This window comes from Mus caroli, chromosome 6 (genome assembly GCF_900094665.2).
Source record: "Mus caroli chromosome 6, CAROLI_EIJ_v1.1, whole genome shotgun sequence".
Taxonomy (NCBI): Eukaryota; Metazoa; Chordata; class Mammalia; order Rodentia; family Muridae; genus Mus; species Mus caroli.
The window spans coordinates 108,759,398-108,783,643 of record NC_034575.1 but is presented as its reverse complement, the minus strand read 5'-3'; the positions used below and the strand labels follow the sequence as shown (position 1 = coordinate 108,783,643).

At 48.3% G+C, this 24,246-nt stretch overlaps 1 protein-coding gene across 1 annotated transcript in view; it reads right to left on the bottom strand.

Annotated features, from left to right (window-relative positions):
- Irak2 (interleukin 1 receptor associated kinase 2) overlaps positions 1-24,246 on the bottom strand; it is a 57,543-nt gene that overhangs the window by 17,178 nt on the left and 16,119 nt on the right. The window contains exons 3-8 of the mRNA XM_021165133.2: positions 12,658-12,801; positions 7,916-8,022; positions 4,798-4,998; positions 4,650-4,714; positions 1,457-1,571; positions 490-599 (exon numbers count right to left, since the gene is read on the bottom strand). Coding sequence (XP_021020792.1) covers positions 490-599; positions 1,457-1,571; positions 4,650-4,714; positions 4,798-4,998; positions 7,916-8,022; positions 12,658-12,801 — 742 coding nt within the window. The remainder of the gene's footprint in view (positions 1-489; positions 600-1,456; positions 1,572-4,649; positions 4,715-4,797; positions 4,999-7,915; positions 8,023-12,657; positions 12,802-24,246) is intronic.

The following is a 24,246-nucleotide window of genomic DNA, read 5'->3' as shown; positions in this document are numbered from 1 at the left end:
GTGAGCCACCATGTGGTTGCTGGGATTTGAACTCTGGACCTTCGGAAGAGCAGTCGGGTGCTCTTACCCACTGAGCCATCTCACCAGCCCCCGAAATACTGGATTTTGAGGATATGAAGAGAGAGCTAAGATCCCCAAGGGAGGGGAGATAGAGGAGAAGAAGGGGGAAGGGGACGGGAGAGACAGACAGACAGACAGCAAGAACAGGAGCTGGCCTGGTTCTCAAAGCCAGGCCTGGGAAGCAAGCCCAGCTCATGCTGCCCTCTCACCTCTTTTTTCTTTTCTCTCTCTCTCTTTTAAAAAGATTTATTTATTTATTTAATGTATCCACCATTGCTCTCTTCAGACACCCCAGAAGAGGGCATCAGACCCACCATTGCATGGTGGGTTGTGAGCCACCATATGATTGCTGGGATTTGAACTCAGGACCTCTGGAAGAGCAGTCAGTGCTCTTAACCACCGAGCCATCTCTCCAGCCCGCCCTCTCACCTCTTAACATTGCTGTGGATGATGTCCAGGCTATGCAGGTGCTCCACGGCTAGAAGCAGCCCTGAGCAGATGCTGGCCCGCTGTGGCCAGGGCAGCATGTCTGAGATGCCCTAAGAGAAATAGAAGGTATAAAAAGGGTCACTCCTGAACCACTCTAAAGTCTTTATAGCCTGTCCTCGGACTGCTTCGAACCCATCCTTGGTCACCGGGCGTAGCCAGTGTGATGTACTACCTTGAGGTGATATTATTATTATTATTATTATTATTATTTTCTTTGTTTTGTTTTTCGAGACAGGGTTTCTCTGTTTAGCCCTGGCTGTCCTCAAACTCACTTTGTAGACCAGGCTGGCCTCGAGCTCAGAAATCCACCTGCCTCTGCCTCCCGAGTGCTGGGATTAAAGGTGTGTGCCACCACACCCAGCTGAGGTGATATTATTTGTATCAAACGGAGCTACTTGAAATTCCAAGATCAGACACACTCCTGCTGTGTGACTTTGGGAAGATGCTTGAAGCCTCTGAGCTTCTGTCTCCTTGGGTATGAAATGGACTGGAAGTCCTGGATTTTATCTTAGCATTATAAAGACAAGGAGGGCAGATGGGGACAGAGTTCAGTTTAAGCTGTCTGCTACTATCCAGGACCTGGACTTCATTCTCCAGTGCTGCACAAACCAGGCATGGTAGCACACGCTTGTACTCCTAGCACTCAGGAAGACAGGAGGACCAGAACTTCAAGGTCACACTGTCTGCCATGTAGCAAGTTTGAGGCTAACCTGGCTATTGGTGATCCTGTCCTCCCCCACAAAAAAAAATCATAAATAAAAATAAAATGAAATAAAGGATACATTGATGTCTGTATTGAAGCTTTTATGAGCATTCAAAAAAGTTTACATACACTCTTTGAAGTCCTTAACTTGACTCCTAGGCAAGAGCTATCTGTTCCGTCCTATGACCACAGCCACTGGTTTACCTGAGCCCAGAGTCTGTCGTGCAGAGAGCCGTTTGCCATGTAGGGGTAGATGAGGCTGTGGAACTGTCTTCCAGTGCAGAAACCCAGCAGAGGTAGGACGTTGGCGTGGCAGCATCTGAACCCAGCATAAGTGCACAGTCAGGCATGAAAGAGCAAGAGCCAAAGGCAGACCCCCCTTCCTGGCTCAGACCACCCACTACCTCCTAGCCACCACAGGCTCTGGTCCCTGGTGGCCTCACCCTGTTTCCCTGCTGTGCAGTCTGGCACCATCCCCAACCCACTTCTGGGAAAAGGCTGAAGGATGAAGAACCTGCTAGAGGCCACCACACCCGCCTCAGGGTTATGAGTCACCTTTCTCCTCTTGGCTCTCCTCATGACTCTAGCCACATCTCATGCTCCACATGTGAACCATCCATGTATCTACCTGGGAAAGGACACTTCTCTTCTGCCTCCCAGAAACCTCTTGCCTCACGAATTACCAAGCACTGTTTTTGGTTTTTTGGGGTTTTTTTGTTTTGTTTTGTTTTTTGTTTTTCGAGACAGGGTTTCTCTGTATAGCCCTGGCTGTCCTGGAACTCACTTTGTAGACCAGGCTGNCCTCAAACTCAGAAATCCGCCTGCCTCTGCCTCCCNAGTGCTGGGATTAAAGGCGTGCGCCACCACGCCCGGCTTTGTTTTTTTTTTTTTTAAAGATCTATTTATTTATATCATGTATGTGAGTACACTGTCGCTGTCTTCAGACACACCAGAAGAGGGCATCAGATCCCCATTACAGATGTTGTGAGCCACCATATGGTTGCTGGGAATTGAACTCAGGACCTCTGGAAGAGCAGTCAGTGCTCTTAACCACTGAGCCATCATCTCTCCAGCCCCACCACACACTCCTTACACACAGTATTCCATCCCCTTCTTGTGGCCACAGCCCACGCTACCTCGCAGGGCAATTACAGATGGCCTTGTGCCAGATCGTGCTGTGTTCCCGTGCCCTACTTCACACCTGTTTCATTCACTAGCTTTGCACGCCTGTCCGTCCTGCATACACTGTGAGGCAGGAGCTACTTGGTTTCAAGTGAGCTCTCCCTCTAACCTGGGATAGCCTGGGCTACTAAACTAATGAGTGGAGGAGTAGCCACCAAGCCTATGAGAACACAGAGTTGAAGCAAGGGCACATGTCCGATCTCCATGGAATGAGTGTCTACATGGTTACACTCCTGTATGTTATCTCCTGTGAAGAAGGCATTCAGAAATGACAAACTAGCTAGGTGTGGTGACAAAGCCAGGACATGTCTCAGTTCCCAACTGTCCTCTTCCCTCCCCAAGCCTCCCTCAGCTCTGGGATGGGAAGCCTTTGGTGTGCAGCCTTCCTGCCTCAGCATTTCAAGTGCTGGGGTGACAAGAGTATGCCTCGTAGCAGTGAACAGATTGGAGGCTTTCTTACTTTACCCCTGTAATATTGGGGGGGGGGCAGTAGGATGGGGAGTTTCTAGGACTAGAACCCAGGGCCTTATCTGTGCTTGGCTACATCTCCAGCCAGCTTGTAGAATAAAGAGTGAGTTAGAAAACATGTGTTCTCCACAGACTGTAGACTATAGCAAGTGCCCTACTGTGTGTTCTGCCCAGAAGGAGTCATAGACACTGTGAACACTGGAAAACTTTATTTTATGTCATCTTGTATCCATGGACCGTGAGCTATCCTTTAGATTTGTTTCAACCATCTTAAAATATAATAAAAGCCAGGCCAACCATAATGGCCCACACCTTTAATCCCAGCACTTGGAAGGCAGAGGCAGATAGATCTCTGTGAGTCTGAGGCCAGCCTGGTCTACATAGAGAGTTCCAAACCAAGCAGGCTACATAGCAAAACCTAATCTCAAAAAAATAAAATAAGCCAGGTATAGTGGCTCACACCTTTAATCCCAGCACTTGGAAGGCAGAGGCAGGTGGATCTTTGTGAGGTTAAGGTCAGCCTGGTCTACAATGCAATTTCCAGGACAGGCAGGGATACACAGAGAAACCCTGTCTCTAAAATAAAATAAAATAAACCATTCTTCAACCTGTATAAACACACACAGAGGCAGATTTAGTTCTGTGGGTCCCCACATGTCTAGTGTTGAGACAGGTTTGCCTTTAGACCACCAGTCTGTTTGCCTGCTTCAAAATGGGATAGGAACTGGGCGTGGTGGCCCACGCCTTTAATCCCAGCACTCGGGAGGCAGAGGCAGGCGAATTTCTGAGTTCGAGGCCAGCCTGGTCTACAGAGTGAGTTCCAGGACAGCCAAGGCTACACAGAGAAACCCTGCCTCGAAAAATCAAAAATAAATAAATAAATAAATAAAATAAAATAAAAAATAATAAAAAAAACAAAATGGGATAGGAAGAATCTCTTTCTTCATACATGGAAGGAGAAGCTGGAAAAAGCCAAGGTTTCTTGAGAATTCTATTTTTTACTGCATAAGAAGAGCATAGACTCTGGACACAGTCTATGAAGACTCATTCTCTGGCCCTGCCACTTACTTGGGCCAAACACTGAGCCTCTCTGGGCCCCAACGTATACATACACCCATACAACTGTGGCCCTGGGATCTGTGTTGCAACATTCTGGTGACGCTGGAATGAGCTTGTAGATGCTATGACCTGAGCATGTGCCCCAAAGTTTGTGTGCTGGAAACTGAGGCCCCAAATTTATAGTCAGAGGTATTTGGAGGAAGGGTGCTTAAGAGTAATTAGGGGCCAGGCATGGTGGCACACGCCTTTAATCCCAGCACTGGGGACGCAGAGGCAGGCGGATCTCTGAGTTCGAGGTCAGCCTGGTCTACAGAGTGAGTTCCAGGACAGCCAGGGCTACACAGAGAAACCCTGTCTCGAAAAACAAAAACAAACAAACAATAAAAGAGTAATTAGGGTTAGGTGAGGTCATGGGCTAGAGCTTGTATACAAGCAGAGAGACCCTCAGTCTCACTATGTGATGACCACTGCTGTGGTACCCACTACATGAGTCTTCAATGGATGCCCTCTGACCTCCCAGCCTCTAAAACCACGAAATAAACAAACTTGTGCTTTAGAAACCTCCCTCTCCATGACAGCCACAGAAAATGGCCCAGAACAATAATGACAGTGCTAACCACTTGCCTTGCACACAGGAAGCACTGCCTGCCGTCATCATTAGGCCAGGGGTTCTGCACCGGAAGCTTACCTGAGGCAGAGCTGCATCTCTGCCTGTAGGAATCTGTCCATGGACCCTGGACTGGAGCCAGACACCTGTGGGAAAATACACAGCCCCTGAAGAGCCATCCAGCCTCAGCCCCCGGCCTCACTGTTCCCTGCAGACACCCTCACCTCACCTCCCTGAGCTTCTTGAAGGCGAAGGCCACACCGTTCCTTTGACCCTGGTAGATATCGGCAAAGGTGCCCTCGCTGATTCGGTGGCTTTGGTCAAAGTCCTCAGTTGCTTGGACGACATCTGCTTCACTCCAGAAAAGCCTGTCTCCGGGCAAACTCAAAAGCCTTTCTTGCTTGGGGGCAGATGTGGAAGTACTGCAGTACTGGAGATTGGGAGAGAAGAGTGGACGGTGACCATGAAAGCTGGCTGTCCCTGTTCCCCAGGAGTCCCTGGAATACCAAGGGGCTTTCCCTTCTTTGTTACAAGTGGTATCAAAGTCCAAATAACCACAGTTCTCTCAGCAGGGCTTTGGAGACAGCACGTAGGGAAGACTATACTCAGAAGTCCAGTTTCTATAACACCTCTTTCAAACACAGGCACACAGAAATTGATAAGGTCACTTAAACCCTTATTAATCATTCTAGGAAATAGTTCTAGGAAACTATTCTAGGCAAAAACAGGCAATTAAAGATGAGTCTGTCTCCTGCCAGTTAGATCCACTAGAATTGGCTTATAGAAAATGAGAATGGGGCCGGCAAGATGGCTCACTAGGTGAAGGCTCTCGGGAAGCCTGGCCACTTGAGTTCAACCCCCAGGACATTAATAATAAACTCCTCAAAGTTGTCCTCTAACTTCACATGTGTGCCACAGCATACCTGTGCCCTTACATATACATACATACACACATACAAAATAAATAAATATAGAATAAAAATTTAAAGACTATGTACAAAAAGAAAAAGAAAAAAAGGTTTATAGAAACTTTTTAATAAATATTTTTAAAGATTTATTTATGAGTGCTATCTGCATTTACATCTGCAGACCAGAAGAGGGCATCAGATCCCATTACAGATGGTTATGAGCCACCATGTGGTTGCTGGGAATTGAACTCAGGACCTCTGGAAGAGCAGCCACTGTTCTTAACTGCTGAGCCATCTCCCAGGCCCCTGAAGGTTTTTGTTTTTGTTTTTGAGATAGTTTCCCTGTGTACCCCTGGCTGGCCTGGAGCACACATTGTAGACCAGGCTAACCTCAACCTGCCTGCCTGTCCTCCAACTGCTGGCCCTAAAGGTCCTTAATGATTCAACCATCTCTGCACATGATTAAGTTACAGGAGATATTTATTAACCAGCCCAGGAGTTGCTGCTTTCTCCCCCAGGGACAAGCCCAAACCCTCAACTTCTCAAAGACATACAAACTTTTGATATCTTTAAAAAAATTAAAAAAACAAATAAAAACCAGGGATTTACTATGTCACTCTGATTGGTCTCAAACTCACCGTACACACCATTCTAGCCTCTAACTCACACAGAACTGCCTGCCTCTGCCTCCCAAGTGCTGGGATTAATGGCAAGGTCTTTATCTTTTCAAACTAGAAGAAAAGGCTGGGTATGCTAGTTCATGCCCATGAAGACAGCATGTGGGACTCAAAGGTAGGAGGATTCACAAATTCAAATCCAAACTGAGCTACATAGTGAAATCTTGTCTCAAAAATAAGTAAGGACGCAGCTCAATTGGTGGAGTGCTTGCCTGACATGCACAGGCCTTGAGTTCCATCCTTAGCACATATAAACTGGGTGTGGTGATGCATGCCGAAATTTGGGAGGTGGAGGCAGTAGTTCAAGGTTATCCTCAGCTATACAGCAAGTTTTAAGCCGGCCTGGGCTACATGGAACCCTGCCTCAAAAGAGTAAAAAGCTATTTCTTTCCCTTGCCCCATCCCCCTTGACTGGGGTGGGACCCAGGGCTGTACCACTGAGCTGTATGCAAACTGATGCATTCATTTCTAACCCAGTGTGAATTATTAACAATATAGTCACAACAGTATCTGGGAGCATTAACAAATGAGGGTAAAAGTACCCACAAGAATAACGTCAAAGAACATTCTGGAACCCAAGTTAAAGTGCAGGACCACTCTGACTGTTGCTCAAGTCTGACAAGAAAGTGGGGAGGGCTGGGCAGTTGTAAACTAGATCCTGTAACTGCCCGTGTAGGCGTTACTGGTTCAGGTCTTGCTTACACAGGGCCATTAAAAACAAAGGTCCTAGCTGGGCAGTGGTGGCCTTTAATTCTAATACTTGGGAGGCAGAAGCAGGAGGATTTCTGAGTTCGAGGCTAGCCTGGTCTACAGAGTGAGTTCCAAGACAGCCAGGGCTATACAGAGAAACCCAGTCTCAAAAACAAACAGGAAAAAAAAAGAAGAAGAAGAAGAAGAAGAAAAAGAAGAAGAAGAAGAAGAAAGAAAGAAAACGGAGAAGCTAGAGAAAGTACCCAAGGAGCTAAAGGGATCTGCAACCCTATAGTTGGAACAACATGATGAACTAACCAGTACCCCGGAGCTCTTGTCTCTAGCTGCATATGCATCGAAAGATGGCCTAGTCGGCCATCACTGGAAAGAGAGGCCCACTGGACTTGCAAACTTTATATGCCCCAATATAGGGGAATGCCAGGGCCAAAAGAATGGGAATGGGTGGGTAGGGAAGTGGGGGGGCGGTATGGGGGACTTTTGGGATAGCATTGGAAATGTAATTGAGGAAAATATGTAATAAAAATATTAAAAATTAAAAAAAAAGAAAGAAAACAAAGATCCTATTGAGTTCGTAGTGAAGGCCTGTCCTCCCAGCTGCTCCACTCGAGGCTGAGACAGGGGGATCACAAGTTCAAGGCCTGTTTATGACCCTTAGTAAAAGCTTGCTCAAAACCAAAACAAAACAAACACAACAAACAAAAAAGAAAAAAGGGGGCTATAGTTATGGTTCAGTGGTTGAATGCAGAGAACCCTGGGCTCAATCCCCAATGTGGCAAACATGAATCCTGGCCCGGGCTGGGACTCAGTACTAGGGTACTTCACTGGGCCCTGAATAATGCCCCAAAGATACAACGGACCAAGACCCGCAAACTCAGTGCAGCACACACCCCTCATTTCGCTGATGAGTATCCTTAATCTCAGAAGTTTGGGGAGACATTCGTGGGTCCCTTGTCCTCCCCACTCCCACACTGGTCTCAGGGAATAAAGAAACCGTTTCTGAGAGGACCACGAGCCAAGACACAACTGGGATAGAAGCACAGGGTGGATTTACCTTAGACTGGGGAGAGTCGGGTGCATCAGTTTTCAGGGAACAAGGGGCATCCGTCTCGCACGGACGCTGCCGTGAGGCCTGCTGCTGGGCCCCAGCCATGATGGGCCCTGGAAAGGACAACACAGTCAACACTCTGCCTGGGGACACATCCCGAAGCCACCTTTTCCCTCAGTCAGTGCTGTCACCTCCTGACACTGCGGGGGTGGGGGGGGCGGGGGGGGGCAGCCGACAAGCTTCATGGTGTCAATCCATTTAAGCCTGGTGACATCTTGCAACAGGTGCAATTTGTCATCTTGAATGACAGGAGGAGACCAGGAAGTGGGAGGTGTCCTGAGCAGCCGGGATCACATGATGGGGGATGCCCCTGTGCTGCCCCTGTGCCACTGCCTGGCAGAGGACACAGAGAAACCTCCAGTGTGTTTCCACAGCAGATGCTGTTCTACCTGGGATGGCCTGAAGGACTGGGGAAATCAAGGGTACGGAGGGGGAGGGGAGGCTCAGCACTCACTTGGTAAATACTCAGGCACCTCCATCCTGTGGGTACCAGTAGCCAGGGCTGAATCAAGCACCCATCATGCTACTTTGCAGAAGGGACTCATCCTGGAACCAGCTCCTCAAGGGCCGCTGGGTCACCAGAAGTCTGATCATCACTGAAGCCCGCTGATGGAAGTATGAACCGTCTACTTGAGTGGGTTGGTCTATTTGTTCTTGTTTTTGTTTTTTGAGACAGGGTTTCTCTGTGTAGCTCTGGCTACCCTGGAGCTCTCTGTAGACCAGGCTGCCTTTGCCTCATGAGAGCTGGGATTAAAGGCTTGCGCCACCACCACCGCCTGGCCATGATTTTCCATTTTTTAAATGTTTTCAAAGAACTGTCTAAGGTTTCCCCGGATGGCCGGGCAAGGCAGAGCAGCCCAGCTAATGAAGTAACCATGGACCACGCTTGCAGCCTGGACAGCAGCACAGAGCCTTCAATGCACTGCTTTCGTTGTCTGTGTGGACACTGCAGATTCTTAATAAGAAACTACACATACTACAACATATACCACACACACAATATACACCACACACATACACACCACACACACCCATAAACACACCAAACTCCATGCATCACACACACACACACTTCATACCATACCACACACACAATACACCACACACACACACACACACACACTCTGTACTGCAAACACTACATACACTATATACACTGTTGCCACAGTGGATCACAGAGGGCCTAGTGTGTAACTTCCTGTCTGCCGAGCGCTGCACGGGTTCATGGAAGGTCGGGGACACACCACAGGACCCATTCATCTCTACATAAAAGTCCTCAAAATACAACGCTCCAAGCGCCCAAACTTTTCCTCTAAAATAAAAAATGCCCTCAAACAGCAACTTCCCCGGACAGCCCACAAGCCTGAAATCTGGGGCTTTCCCAGGGCAGAGTGGCCTCAGTAATCAATGGAAAGAATAACTCCTGTTTCAACTACAGAAATAGAACTTCCGCTTCTGTGGGAGGGACTGCAGGGACAGGCCCAGTGGCCCGGCACACCTGCTCCCCAGGGCCACTCAGGAAAGTGAGCCACACAAAGGGTAATGGTGAAAGTACAGAGAGGTCCTGGCACCCGCCCACTCTTCCCCCACCTCCCCTCTCATTATCTTTCTCCCTTTGGCAAAGGAACAGCAGTTTGGCCCGGGTCTGAGGACCTATCAGGAATTGGGGTTCATAGGTCAGCACATTTTTCCCCTTCCTTCTTCGATATCTTTAGTTACAGGAAATAGTCCTTGACTTAGCATTAACTGCCAACCCCCTCCACACACACCTTTCCTCCTCTTCCTCTTTTTTTTTGAGATGGGGTCTCATTATGCAACCCTGGCCTGGATATAGAAACTGTAGAGAGCACAAGGTCCTTGTGTTCAGTCTGACTCCAGGTGCGACTTAGACCACACTAGATTCTCCCCTGGCCCTTTAAGCTATAGAATCCATACTTTTTCTTTCTCTCTCTTTCTTTCTTTCCTTCCTTTTTTTCCTTCTTTTCTTCCTTTTTCTTCTCTTTTCTTTTCTTTCTTATTTTTTTTTTGAGACAGGATTTTTCTTTTTTTTTTTTTAAAAGATTTATTTATTTATTATATGTAAGTACACTGTAGCTGTCTTCAGACGCTCCAAAAGGGGGCGCCAGATCTCGTTACGGATGGTTGTGAGCCACCATGTGGTTGCTGGGATTTGAACTCTGGACCTTCGGAAGAGCAGTCGGGTGCTCTTACCCACTGAGCCATCTCACCAGCCCCGAGACAGGATTTTTCTATGTAGCCCTGGCTATCCTATAACTTACTCTGTAGACCAGGCTGGCCTCAAACTTGGAGACCCATCTTCCTCTGCCTCCAAGTGCTGGGAATAAAGGCATTATCCCCCACCACCCAGCTAGAATCTGTGAGGACGGGACAGCCAGCCCTGACCTGACTGCCCTGTGGTGTTGCCTGCCCAGAAATGAGCTACTCCAGTCTTCCAAGCTCTCAGACCTGAGCGACCATTCACACACATCCCCTGTGATGACTGAAGAAACATAATATGGAGCCAGGCATCCGGTAAAGGCCACGGACCTGTTGCTCTGGAATGCCTGGGAGATCCTGGTGGCCTGCGGGGGGAGATCAGAATAGGATAATGGGCTGTGAGGTGTTAACATCTATCTGCCTCTGCGTCTGTAAAGCCTGCTTCTCACTATGGGAAAGGGATGCCGTGGTCTTTTATTACTATGTAGCAGGAAAGTAAGGAACAGCTGCAGGAAGTGAAACTTTGTTCTCCTGCCCAGCTGTGGATTCCATGGGCAGTTGTTTTGCACACCTTTCTACTGGCTATGGAGTTGTTTTTAACTGGATTTCCCTGTCCCCTCACACAGATCCATATGGTTACCAGCTCTGGTATCTGCAGAGGCACATGCCTAAAGAAACCATGTTGGCCTGGAATCTTCATTCACACACACACACCCCTCTGCTTCCACCCAGCTAAGGTGCCTGATTCTCTGCAATAGGATGCAATGGGCTCTGTTCTTATCCATTTACAGAAGGAGAAACTCAGAAATCAGGCTGAGAGGGAATGTAAGCACTGGTGGGTCAACCTCCGGCCCAAGCCCCTAACAGTGACTGCTCCATGCAGGACCAGCTAGCTTCGGGCTCCTCAGTGAGCTGCACTGTATGGCTCTGGGATCTTGAGCTTGCAGGCCAGAGGCTACAGGAGATGAGAATGAGCTCCGGGGGAAACTATTGCTAGGCAGACTGTCCCTCAGCTCTAGGCTGAGCATGAGAGGCTGGACACACACACAGTGCTCTCTGCAAGGCTCTGGGACAGCAGCGTATGCTGTATGGGGGAGGTAGGAGTGTTCAAACCCCATGGTTAAGTCACCTTGAGCAAATCCTTATTTTTTCTTTTGCTGAAATTGATGGGAGAGGGAGTGGCTCGATGGTAAAGCACTTATCTCCTCGCATGCCTAACCCCCAGGGTTCCATCCCCAGCTCTCCCTCCCTGCCCCACTCTGAAAATGGTATTTATAAACTTAACACTGTAATGAGAATTTTAGAATTTTGGTTTCTTTAAAAAAAAAAAAAACCAGAAACAGGCTGGTGAAATGGCTCAGTGGGTAAGAGCACCCGACTGTTCTTTCGAAGGTCCAGAGTTCAAATCCCAGCAACCACATGGTGGCTCACAACCATCCGTAACGAGATCTGACTCCCTCTTCTGGAGTGTCTGAAGACAGCTACAGTGTACTTACATATAATAAATAAATAAATCTTTAAAAAAAAAAACCAGAAACATGTTTTTTTTTCATCCCAGGTGCAAGGATATCGGGCTGTGTGGTAGCTGCTGACTATGATTTGCCTCATGCTCTAGCAGAGCCGTGGTTTTGCCAGCTGCAGATAGTTTCTGCGATTGCGTGATGTTTGGAATTCTGGGAATATTTCAGAAGGTATATAAATTCTACAGCCCCGAGAGGTGGGGGTGGTGGCTGCTGGTCACTCAGGAGGGTTGGTTGCAGTTTGTTAGCAGTCATGCTCAAAGAGGAAAGAAACTAGATTCATGGATTCCCCCCCCCCCCCATATCCTTCTTTCTCTCCTATCTAGTGATTAGGGTGAAAGTGGGATGGGGTGGGGGATAAAGGGTAGGAAGAAGAACCCACAAAGTAGCAAAGACCACCACATAAACCTTTAGCTGAGGACTGAAGCCAGATCTGTGTATACCAAGCAGACACTCTGTCATGGGCCACAGGGATCCCTGACCTCAGCTTCCTGAGGAAAGCCAGATAACAGCCACCCAGTTACGTAGCCCAGAATAGAGTCAAAATCAAGGTCCTCCTGCCTCAGAGGCTCGAATAGCTGGGATTGCACGCATACACCACCACACCTGGATATCACCCCTTTTCTAGCTCACTGTGCAGTGTGATTTGATGTACACACACACACACATCCCATGCCCCCAAAAGAAAAAAATAATACCCATGGGTCTGAAAAGATGGCTCAACAATTAAGAGCACTGATTGCTCTTTAGGAGGACCTCGGTTTGATCCTAGCACCCACATAGTGATACACCACCATTCCTAGGGAATCCCAGGGAATCCGATGACCTCTTTTGACTCCACTGTACGCAAGTAGTCCATATGTATAGTCAGGCCAAGCACCCATACACAGAAAATAAAAATGTATAAATCTAAAACTCAGAAGAGGAGGAGGAGGGAGGGGAGGGGAGTACCTGTGTCCAGAAGGGGGCGTGGCTTCACAGGCCGGACTTTCTCCTGTTCATCCTTGAAGTTTCTTCTAGAAGTAGCCACAGCCCCTGGCTTCACAGCCTCTGGGAAGGCTGGGAGGGGAGATGTGCTCTCAGGAACCGGCTTCCCTGGAACAAGGCATAGAGGACAGTGTCACTTTCCATGACCAGGAAGCTATGGAGAGGCAGGTCTGCAAGTCAAAGACTTGAGGTCCAACCCTTCCTCCAGCACAAATTCTCACTGTGCCTCCTGAGTTGTTCTCTCTGGGTCCTGACTTGCTCATATGTCCACTGGGCTATGACAGTGCCATGTGGTTTGGCTCTGACATTCTGAAACACACACACACACACACACACCTAGCTTCTGACTTGGTAGTTCTGTGACTTCCAAAAAGTCACTTTCCATCCATGAGCCTCCAATAAGATGGAGACCATCGGGGCTGGAGAGAAGGCTCGGCAGTTAAGAGCACTGACTGCTCTTGCCGAGGACCTGGGTTCCATTCCCAACATCCACTATAGCAGTTCAGAGCTGTCTGTAACTCCAGTTCCAGGGGATCCTTCTGATCCCCGTGACTACCAGGCATGCACATGGTACACATATGTGCATATAAACACTCATACCCACAAAATAAACAAGGACTGGGGAGATGCCTCAGTGGTTAATAGCACTGGTGATCTTCCCGAAGACCCAGGTTTGATTCCCTGCACCCATATGGTGGTCCACAAATATCTGTAACTGTAGTTCCAGGGGATCCAACACCTCTGCAGGCACTACACATGTGTATGGTACTCACATAATATATACAAGCAAAACACTCATACACATAAAATACAAATAAGCAAATCTTTAAAAATAAATAAATTAAAACAAATGAAGACCACGAGGGTAATGCTTGCTTGCTGACTTTGTCAGGACTGCTGTGAGTGGAAAAATGGGAGTCCAGGTGCAGAAGGGCTTTGGAAAGGGCCGCGCAGTTTACTGAATGTGGAAACAAGCTAAAGACATCCACCTGGGAGCTGGGTGTGTGTCAGATCATCTGCATAGCATGCACAAGATGCTAGGTTCCAGGAGCCCAAGTCCTGACTGTCTTGCAGTTTCTCTTCTCTGCTTCATACGTGGGAATCCTACACAGCAGCCATATCTAGAGAGAGGCCCTGGTCCTGCCGCCCCCCCCACACAACTGTACAGCTCATCTCTAAATAGCTTTATGGACTTGCTGAGGATCACACAGCCCAAGTTGATAAGGGCTGGCTGCAGAAGTCACCTACAGGAAATGTCCTCACATCTGCATAGTATATATAATTTGGGGAACCCTCAATGATGGTGGGAGGTCACCTGCATGCCAGCTCATATCCAGACCTCACCGAGTTTCTTTCAAACAGCTTTCTCCTCTCTTCCAACTTGAGCCCAGGCTTACCCTTTCTGCTTGGCTCCCTTCCTTTGCCATCAGGCAGCAAGAGCCTGTTCTGGCCACATCACATCCCTGTTGCTTAAAGGGAGACACTATGGCTTCTTGTTGCCTGGATAATGTCTAAACTCCTTAGTCCGGATTCTTCAATATTCCTGCTTCAGCTAAACCCAAATCGTAAGAGAGGTAGATGTAACTCAAAGATGTTAGAGCTAACGTGTGTGTATTAACGTGTGTGTGTGTGTGTGTGTGTGTGTGTGTGTATGAAAGAAACAAGGTCCTTGGTTCTTGGTTGGTTTGGGGTGGACCCACGTGTGAAAATGAAAGCCCACAGGGGATGCCACACCCTCTTCTATCTTCTCTGGCACTGTGTGCAGGAGGTGCATACACAGGGCCACAGGCAAAACACAAGAATAAACCAGCCACAGCCCAGCGTGGTGGCGCACACCTTTAATCCCAGCACTTGGGAGGCAGAGGCAGGTGGATTTCTGAGTTCGAGGCCAGCCTGGTCTACAGAGTGAGTTCCAGGACAGCTAGGGCTACACAGAGAAACCCTGTCTCGAGAAAAAAAAAAAAAAAGCCAGCCATGGTTGCAACCCCCCTTCATGCCAGCACTAGAGTCTCTATGGGTTCTGGGCCATCAAATAAGTGAAACTGCAGGGATAGTGGTGCACACCTTTGATCCCAGCATCTGGGAGGCAGAGGCAGGTAGATCTCTGTGAGTTCGAGACCATCCTGGTCTACATCGTGTATTCTAGGACAGCCAGGACAACATAGCAAGAACCTGCCTCAAAAAAAACAAAAGTTAACAAAGTTGGAGTCAGAGATGGATGGAAAGGAGTTTCAACCATCTCAAGCTGGGTGGGCAGCCTAGGAACAAGAACATCAATCCAGGGAGCATTCATGGTGCAAGTGGGGAATCTGTTGGCTCTGCCCATTACAGCATAAAGAACTAACCAGGCTTCTAGCGACTACCTCACCCTTTGTCTCGTTCCTGCAATGCTCTTATAAAAACTCTGGAGAAGGGAGCTTCACAACATTTTCCTCTTTTGGAAAGCCACTTCCTCTCCTCAGGAGTTTCTCTTTCTTTTCCTCTGTTTCTAATGATTCTGTAATTCTTTCTTTTGCACACACACACACACACACACACACACACACATGCGCGCATGCCACATGTATGCAGTGCCCACAGAAACCAGAAGAGGGCATCAGATCCCCTGGAGCTGGAATGACAGACAGCTGTGAGCTACCCAATGTGGGTGCTGGGAACTGAACTCAGGTCCTCCCAAAAGTATTCTTAACCCCTGGGCCATCTAACCAGCACCCTGTAATTCTTGTTTTTGTTTTTTTGTTGGCATCTGTTGGATCATGCCACCTGGAATGTAGTCTCTAAGCCAGCCACTTCCCCACAGCAGCCAAACCACACAGTCTGTGCCTTGTAGACCAGGCTGGCTCTGAAGCCCTGGAAGGGAACAGACCGTCTTTGTAACAAAATGTCAACATAAAACATTTGCTGAGGGAACTGCCAATTCATAAGCATACCTGCCACCAAGCTGCCCAAACAGGGAGTGACCAAAAGCAGATACTAAACATGTCCCCAGGAGGCAGGCTGTTCCATACATCTCTTACCCAGCCTCCACTGGGCCAAGGGGCACTGTCTTTCTTGTGTTGTTCCTCTCTCTCCAGAGAGCCTAGAGTAGAAATCCCATAGTCCTCAGCGGGCATACAGCAGCAACTTGAGACAGGTGTGTGAAGCAGAAGGACAGAGGTGGCTCCCTGGTAGAGAACCCCCAACTGTGACTTCAGGTTGAAGCCATGCCCACAACAGTAGGAAATGATACCCCACCTGCCCCCACATTGCTCCTGGGTCCAGCATATAATGTTTCTTTTACATTTTGTATTTATCGTTGTGTGTGTACACAATATGAACACGCCAGCATTTGTGTGTGCGTGTGTGTGTGTGTAAATATGGACAATGAGACTATCATAGAGAGTGGATAGAGTTTGAGACAGTGGCTTTGTTGTTTATCTTCTGTGTATAGCAGGGTAGCTAGCCTAAGGACTTTCAAGAATTCTCCTTCCTCCATCTCCCATCTCCTTTAGGGGCACTAGAAGTACAGACACAGGTGCCTGTGTCTCTGGGGATTTGAACTAAGGTTCTCAGGTTTGTGAAGAAGTGCCTTTATACACTGATCCATCTCCTCAGCTAGAGGCATTTCCTTGAGTGAAGCCTGGCTGAGACTCAGTTTCTTCATCGGTAACATGGAGGTCAAGGGTCACTCCATCCTGACCTCTGGATCCTATTCCTGGTGACTCTGTTTTTTCCCAGCTGCTGGGAATGGAGCCAGTACCTGGCACTGAGCCACTGAGTCACAGCCCAGCCCCTGTGACGTTTTTGTTTGTTTGTTTAGCACAAATCTGTGTCTCTCTGAGCAGGGATATGTGGTGTGGCACAAGGGACCTTTGCAAGCTCCACCCATGAGGCACACAAAGGCTTCCTTTGTTTTCATTGCAGGGAGAGTCCATCTCTTCTCTCTCTCTCTCTCTCTCTCTCTCTCTCTCTCTCTCTCTCTCTCTCTTGTTTTTCTATAATGACATGCCCTAGCCTGCACCTGGCACGGTGTCACAGGGTCACTTTCAGGACTTTGGTGGGAAGAAGACATACTGGGTGCGGGGCATGAGAAGGCCCGGAGGGAACCTGTCAGCACATTCAGAGTTAACACCTCCTCAACCACCCAGGGATACCTAATGACACTTGCAGGGCCATGCCCAACCAACCACAAATGTCAGCTGACAGACCCAGGTCAAGCTCTACTACATCACGCCCCATCAGCTTCCTGAGAATTCCCCTAACCGAGTGAGCTTTGGGTTAGATCAAGCTGTCCATATGCAAACAATAAATAGCTTGTGTGAGCTTCGAACCATTTGGACTGAGGATGGGTCTTAGAGGTCCAGGCTTGCCAAGCATGAGCGAATCCCCAGGTCCTACACCCCCAACACCAAAGAAGTAAATAAATAGAAATGTTTAGAAGGAGAAGGAAAGAAAGATATTAAACACCCTAATTTGTCTTTCCTAGTTGCTGGTGTGCCTCCCTGGCAAGTAAGGTTGTGGATTATGCAGTGCGAGCCAGTCTTGCTCCCTCTCACTGTGAAAACCAAATGGAGAAAAGTGTGGCTTCTCTTGTTTCTGTTTTCAGGTACCTGTTGCTGCTCAGTCTGCAAACCACCCCCACCCAACCCCCACCCACTCTTTCAGTCACTAGGGAGACAGAAGACACTGGAGCGCCACAAGCTGAGAGACCAAGAGCAAAGGGATGAATGTCCTATGTCACAGCAGAGCAAGCTGGTGGCCGAGTTCCCCCAGACAGCTTCCCAGTGCTAGGGCCACAGGTCTTTTTTCCTTTCTGGGGTTAAATTCTCAAGGGCATCAGGCACAGGCATTGATCCAGAGTCTGATTCAAGGCAGAGCACCGTCAGAGAAGCAGACCTGAGATGAGGCAGACACAGCTTCCTCAGCCAGTTGGTAGCCACGGAAGGAGGGTCTTGGTCCTCCAAGTCTCCTGCACCTCCAATGGAGTGACAGTCATCCTAACCCCAGAGCTCTGGGAGCTTACCTGGGCTTGGAAAAATGAGATCAGAAACACAGCACAGCTGGTCAGGACCGACCCAACAGCAATGCACACCTACAATGCCAAGCATCAGGAGCCGAGCTCACGGGAATCTGATGTTCTCAGTTTTCCTCTGCTACACAGTGAGTTTGAGAGGTCAGCCCGGGCTATGTGAAAGCCTGTGTGGCGCTCTGACAGAGTAATAGCCCCAATAATCTCGAGCATGTGAATATTTGATAACCAGTTGGTGATACTCTTGGGAGAGGCTTATTAAAGGGCCTTGTTAAAGGAAGTACGTCACGGAAGATGAGCTTTGAGTATTTAAAGACTCATGCCCCTTTCAGTTTGTTCTCTGTGCTTCATTTCAGTGGTTCAATGTTTAAGCTCTCAGCTTCCTGCTCCAGCCATCATGTCTGCCTGATGCCATGCCTCCCCATGGTGACACACAACAGATTCTCCTGCTACATGAATCATTCCTCCTCTTCCTCCTCCTCCTCTTCCTCCTCCTTTTCCTCCTCTTCTTCCTTCTCTTCCTGGTCCTCCTCCTAAGTCATTTGTTTTGTTTTTTCAGGACAGGGTTTCTCTGCGTGATCCTGGCTGTCCTGGAACTCACTCTGTAGATCAGACTGGCCTTGAACTCACAGAGATCTCTGTCTGCCTCTGCCTCTATAATGCTAGTATTAAAGGCACTCACCACCTGGCCAGACTAACTCTTTAAAGGCACGCATCACCACACCTGAATAATCTCTCTCTCTTTTTTTTTAAGTTATCTTGGTCACGGTGTTTGATCACAGCAACAGGAAAGTAACTAACAGAACCTGTCTCAAACCAAAACAAACCTCTAGGAGCCACACAGGAATATCACATGCTTTCTCTCTAAGAAGCAGAATCTAGAGCTAAATATAGAGAGGCAGAAAAATAGAGAGGGGGCTGTGAAGGGGAAGGAAGGAATGAAGGAATCTATAGGGATGTGGAGCAAGAGGGGAATGGGGAAACAGAAAAGCTGTTTTTCTCTCCTATGCAGAATCCATATTTAAACACATACGTATATATATGAGAAAGCAAAAAGAAAAAGGGACAATTTAGGGACAGTAAGGGACCAGTAGAGGGGGCAGGGCGATGTGCAAATACGTGCTAAGCATACTGATACATATGTATGAATGTCAAAATGAAACCCATTACTTTTTAAAAACGACTTCTGGGCCAGACATGGCTCACAGGTCATCAAGCTACTTCGGAGCCCAAGGCAAGACAGTCATTAGAGCCAGAAGTTCTAGTCCACCCTAACCAACAAAGCAAGACTCCATTTCAAAACAATAAACTATCCAACTAAATAAAATTGAAAGCACCTTTGACATCCAGGAAGGTCTATGAGGAAGCCTTTGGGATACAAAACTATTCCCAACTTTGTTTTCTGTTTTTTGACACAGGGCCTCATACAGTCTGGACTGGCCTGAGACTCACTAAGCAGCCAAAGGTGACCTTTAAACTCCTGGATCCTGGGCTGGGCATAGTAGCACACACTTTTAATCCCAGCATAAGGAAGGCAGAGGCAGGTGGATTTCTGTGAGTTTGAAGCCAGCCTGGTCTACAAAGTGAGTTCTGGGACATCCAAGGCTACATAGAGAGACCTTGTCTCAAAACATAAAACAAGGGGCTAGAGAGATGGCTCAGTATTTAAGAGCACTGGCTGCTTTCCCAGAGGATCAGGGTTCAAGTCCCATAAAGCACATAGCAGCTCATGCCTGTCTATAATTCCCGCTCCAGGGCTTATGACACCCTCATATAGGCACAGATGCAGAAAAAACAATGTACAAAATAATAATAATAGTAATAATAACAATAACAATAAATTATGTATTAAAAAAACAAAAAAACAAATAAAAACCTCCTGGTTCTCCTGCCTCTACCTCTCGAGAGCGGGATCCCAGGACAGTGCAGAGGACCAAACCAAAGGCTTCCGATGTGCTAGGCAAACATTACCAATTGAGCTACACTGGACAGCTTCCATAGCCATATTTCAAACATTCACGGACAGTAAATGTGGGTAGGAAGCAAGTCAGTGGGTGCAGGAACAAACAACACAGGAGGTGGATGGTGGGAGAAATGGGGACCTGCTCTCACCTCCCTCAGGGCTCACTAACTACCTCATCATACGAGGAATGAGCAGCTTGGAGTTCACTTGCCTGGTAATTCCTCCACCCCAGGAAGAAAAGAGGCATTTCTCTACAGCTCTGGCAACACGTGCATCCTCGGAGTCTGTGAGTTTCCAGGAGAGTGACCTGGATAGAGCCCTGGACAATAAGATGGCAAAGGGTGGGGCCCAGCTGTGTCCAAGCCCCTTTGTGCTTTGCAGGCCTGTGTATGAGGGGAATGTGACTTCTTCCTTGCTTTGTTGTGTATCCTGCCGCAGTGCACAGCTGTCTCGATGGAGCAAGAATGTCCAGAGACAGGATGCTCTGGCCAACTTCCCACCAGCTAAGGAGAGATGTAAGCCACTGTGGCTGAGGAGATGGCTCAGTGGTTAAGAGAACTGACTCAACCAGAAGACCTAAGATCCATCCCCAGCACCAGCATCAGGTGGCTCACAAATGCCTGTAATGCCAGGGAATCATACACACCCTTTCATGGCCCCAAGGGCGCGCGCATGCACACGTGCACGCACCCACCCACCCACACACACACCCATAGGTTAAATTTTAAAAACAATTAAGGGATGTAAGCCATTGGTATTTCCCTCTGTCACCAGATGGCTCCGTCTGAACCACGCTTGCCACTATGGGAACATCTAACTCAGGCTCTGGGACACAGGTCCAAACGTAACCTGGTATGGTTAGCGATTACTCACCTGCAACCCCAACCTTTGAGGGAGGCTGTCTTGAGTTTGAGACCAGCCTGAAATACACAAGGAGTTCTAGGCCAGCATAGGCTACACAGTGAGACCCTTTCTCAAGAAGCCACAGAGCTAAGGAGATGGCTCTGTTGGCAAAGTGCAAGCATTAGGATCCAAGTTCAGATCCCCCAGACCCTCCTGTGAAAAGCCAGGGGCTGGGGGCAACTTCCTATAACAAGACCACTGGAGGGACCAAGACAGGCCAATCACTACAGTTCACTGGCCAGTCAGCAGAGCTGAAATGTTGAGCCCCACGTTCAGGGAGAGACACCTGACACTGACCTCAGGCCCACACACAAATGAGCACCCACACACACATGCTCACCCACACACATGCTCCCACACAGATTCAACAACAACCCCGTCATCCACTTGAAGAAAATGAAACCTGAAACACTTGTTTTCTCTGGAACCTTTTATTTCTGCTCCACTTCCTTCAGTGAAAAGGATCCAAGGCTGACCTCAGGCAGGCATAGGACTCCTCCCCTGGCTGCCTGAGGACAGCACCGCAGCAAATCCCAGCACTGCTTACTGGGGCAGAGGGGACTCCTGAGCTGACAACAAGGCCCTCATGCTATGAACACACTCTGGAAACCCTGCCCTTTACCCACTCAAGTCAAACAACAACGCAATACTTCGGTATTTATTTTAATGCTTAAGTTGATCTGTAGCTGGAATGGCTCTCTTCTAAACAATCGAAAGTGGTGAGCCGCAGGCAGCCAAGGAACCCTGGAGCCAGGCACTCACATCAGGGACAAACATTTCACTAGGCCCTTGCTTTTACTTTTCCAACTGGCCCAGTCTGTTGTGCATTTGTGGTTTAACATCACACGTGTACACACACACACAGCATGTAAAAACTCCAAACTCAAAAGAGACTTAAGCAGAGCCGGGCAGTGGTGGCACACGCCTTTAATCCCAGTACTCAGGAGGCAGAGGCAGGCGGATTTCTGAGTTCCAGGACATCCAGGGCTATACAGAGAAACCCTGTCTTGAAAAACAAACAAAAGAGAGAGAGAGAGAGAGAGAGAGAGAGAGACAGGTAAGTAGGGGCTAGAGAGATGGGTGAACAGTTAAGAACACTTGTTGTTCTTCCAGAGGCCCTGGGTTTAATTCTCAGTTCACAACTGTCTGTAACCACAGCTCCAGTAAATCTGACGCCCTCTTTTGGCCTCTGTGGGTACTGCTCACACATGGTACACATACATACATACATACATACATACATACATACATACAGGCAAAACACTCATACACATAAAGTAAAATAAAAATAAATATTGTTTTTTGATATAGGGTTTCTCTAAGTAGCCATGGCTGTTCCAGAACTATCTCTGTAGAAAAAGGCTGGCCTTGGGGCTGGTGAGATGGCTCAGTGGGTAAGAGCACCCGACTGCTCTTCCAAAGGTCCAGAGTTCAAATCCCAGCAACCACATGGTGGCTCACAACCATCCGTAACGAGATCTGACGCCCTCTTCTGGAGTGTCTGAAGACAGCTACAGTGTACTTACATATAATAAATAAATAAATAAATCTTTAAAAAAAAAAAAAAGAAAAAGGCTGGCCTCAAACTCAGAGATCTACCTGCCTATATAACACAGCAGCAAATCCCAGCACTGTTCATTGGGGTAAAGGGGACTCCAGTACTGCCATCAGAGTCCTCATTCTATGAACACATTCTGGTAATTCTACCTTCCCAAGTGCTGGGATTAAAGGCGTGCACCACAATAACTGACTCTAAATAGAAAATGTAAAAGAGACAGAGACAGGCATGGCCTACCTCAAAACTGCTTCATATCTAGATGCCCAGAGAGCCTGTACCCGCCCAAGTTTCAAAGACTCACTGTGATTCATTCGCTTACAGCGTTGGAGACAGGGTCTCTGCTTGAGAGAAATGGCTGAGTCAATTTCCAGCACTCGGGATAAGGGTGGGAATCAACTAATTCACAAAATGGGAAGACTCGCATGCAAATGAGAAACTCCAAGGGAGGAGATTCTTTTGAGTCCAAGACCCAAAAGGTGATGGGGACTGGTCTCTGGAAGAATACAGGAATGTTTGGGAAAGACCAGAGTCCAGGGAGCAGCATGTGCAAAGGTCCTGGGGTATTTTGATAAGTTTCTCGTCAAACAAAGAAAGACCCTAGTGGCTGGGCTGAAGGAAGAGGCAGATAGATGGTAGAGGTGAGGTCAGGAGTGAGGCTGTGTGGGGCTTTGCCAAAATCCCCTTGAACCGATGTCACCTGGAGCTGTGACCCACTTGCCCCTCTCATATCCCCGTCTCCCTTGCAATTAGATTGAAGCCATTGAAGGCAAGGTCCCGGTTAATCAGGAACAAAAAGCCAACGAGTCTCTTCCATTGCCTCCCCTGTCACAGCAAACCCATGTCAAGGACACAGGAGCTGTCCTTTCGCATGTTGCAGCTCATCTTAGGGGGTGGGGGAGGGCGGTTAGGTCACACCTCTGACGCATCTGGCACTGACTCACGAAAACGCTGAGGACAGCTGAGCCTTCTCACTTAGAGGAGCCCGGTGACCACAGCATGGTTCATAGTCACAGCCTGACAGATGAACCCCACTGTGCCCCAGTTTAATTGTGCGACACATGCCCCCCTATGTGCTCTCCCACCACTCTCCAAACCCACAGCGACTGTAGAAGGATCAGTTCGGGGAAGGAAATCAGGTGACCTGCCCCACACTAGCATCAGCACCCTAAAAAAAAAAACAGCGGCCACCTTTTGAAGCTTCCTGCTGTAAAAACAGAGTAAACAGAGGCTGAGACACTCGTTCCTTTGAAGTGTGGGACAGGGTCTCTTGTACCCAAGGATGACGGCAATGTAGCCAAGACTAGCTTTGAACTTCTGATCCTCCTGCCTCCACCTCTTGAGTGCCACCATACCTAAAGATACCCGATTCCCCAAAGGGAAACTTGAGACTTAACCTAACAATCTACCCAAATACAGATTAAGGTCAAGCTGACCTCGGTTTGTATCTTAGCCATTTACAAGGTAAGTGGCTTTGGGCAAGTCTCAGTTTCCACATCTATAAAATGGGAGTAACTAAACTCATGAGGAAAGGTGCTTGCTGGGACATACTGGGTGCTAAATCCCATTATTTTGGGTTCATAGACCCTGATGTCTCAGCCTGATACAGTGACAGCTTCCAGGACAGGTCCCTGATGCCACAGGGAGATGATCCTGATCCACATTGTATTGCTGCCTGAGGCTGTGAAAACATTAGAGAGGGCAAACACAGAAACTCTCAGACTATACATGGGAGCCCTCTCACCTACATGCGTGCAGCCTGGCCTCTATGAAGAGGAAGGGGTCACACTTCTCTACTTTGCTCAACAGCCACCCAAAGTCCCCTATCCACAGAGCCCCGATCCAGGAAGGAAGTGACTCTGCCTCACACGCCAAAGCCAGAGTCTGAACAGTTGGAGTTGCACAAGCATGTCATCCAGAAAACAACAAAGCTCATCGAGAAAATTCCAGACGGGGTTAGAGCTCGGCCACGCTGCTCTTCCCTACTGTGTGAGCATCCCACCTCAACACCCACAACAAGAGATCCACAAAGGGCCGGGCGTGGTGGCGCACGCCTTTAATCCCAGCACTTGGGAGGCAGAGGCAGGCGGATTTCTGAGTTCGAGGCCAGCCTGGGCTACAGAG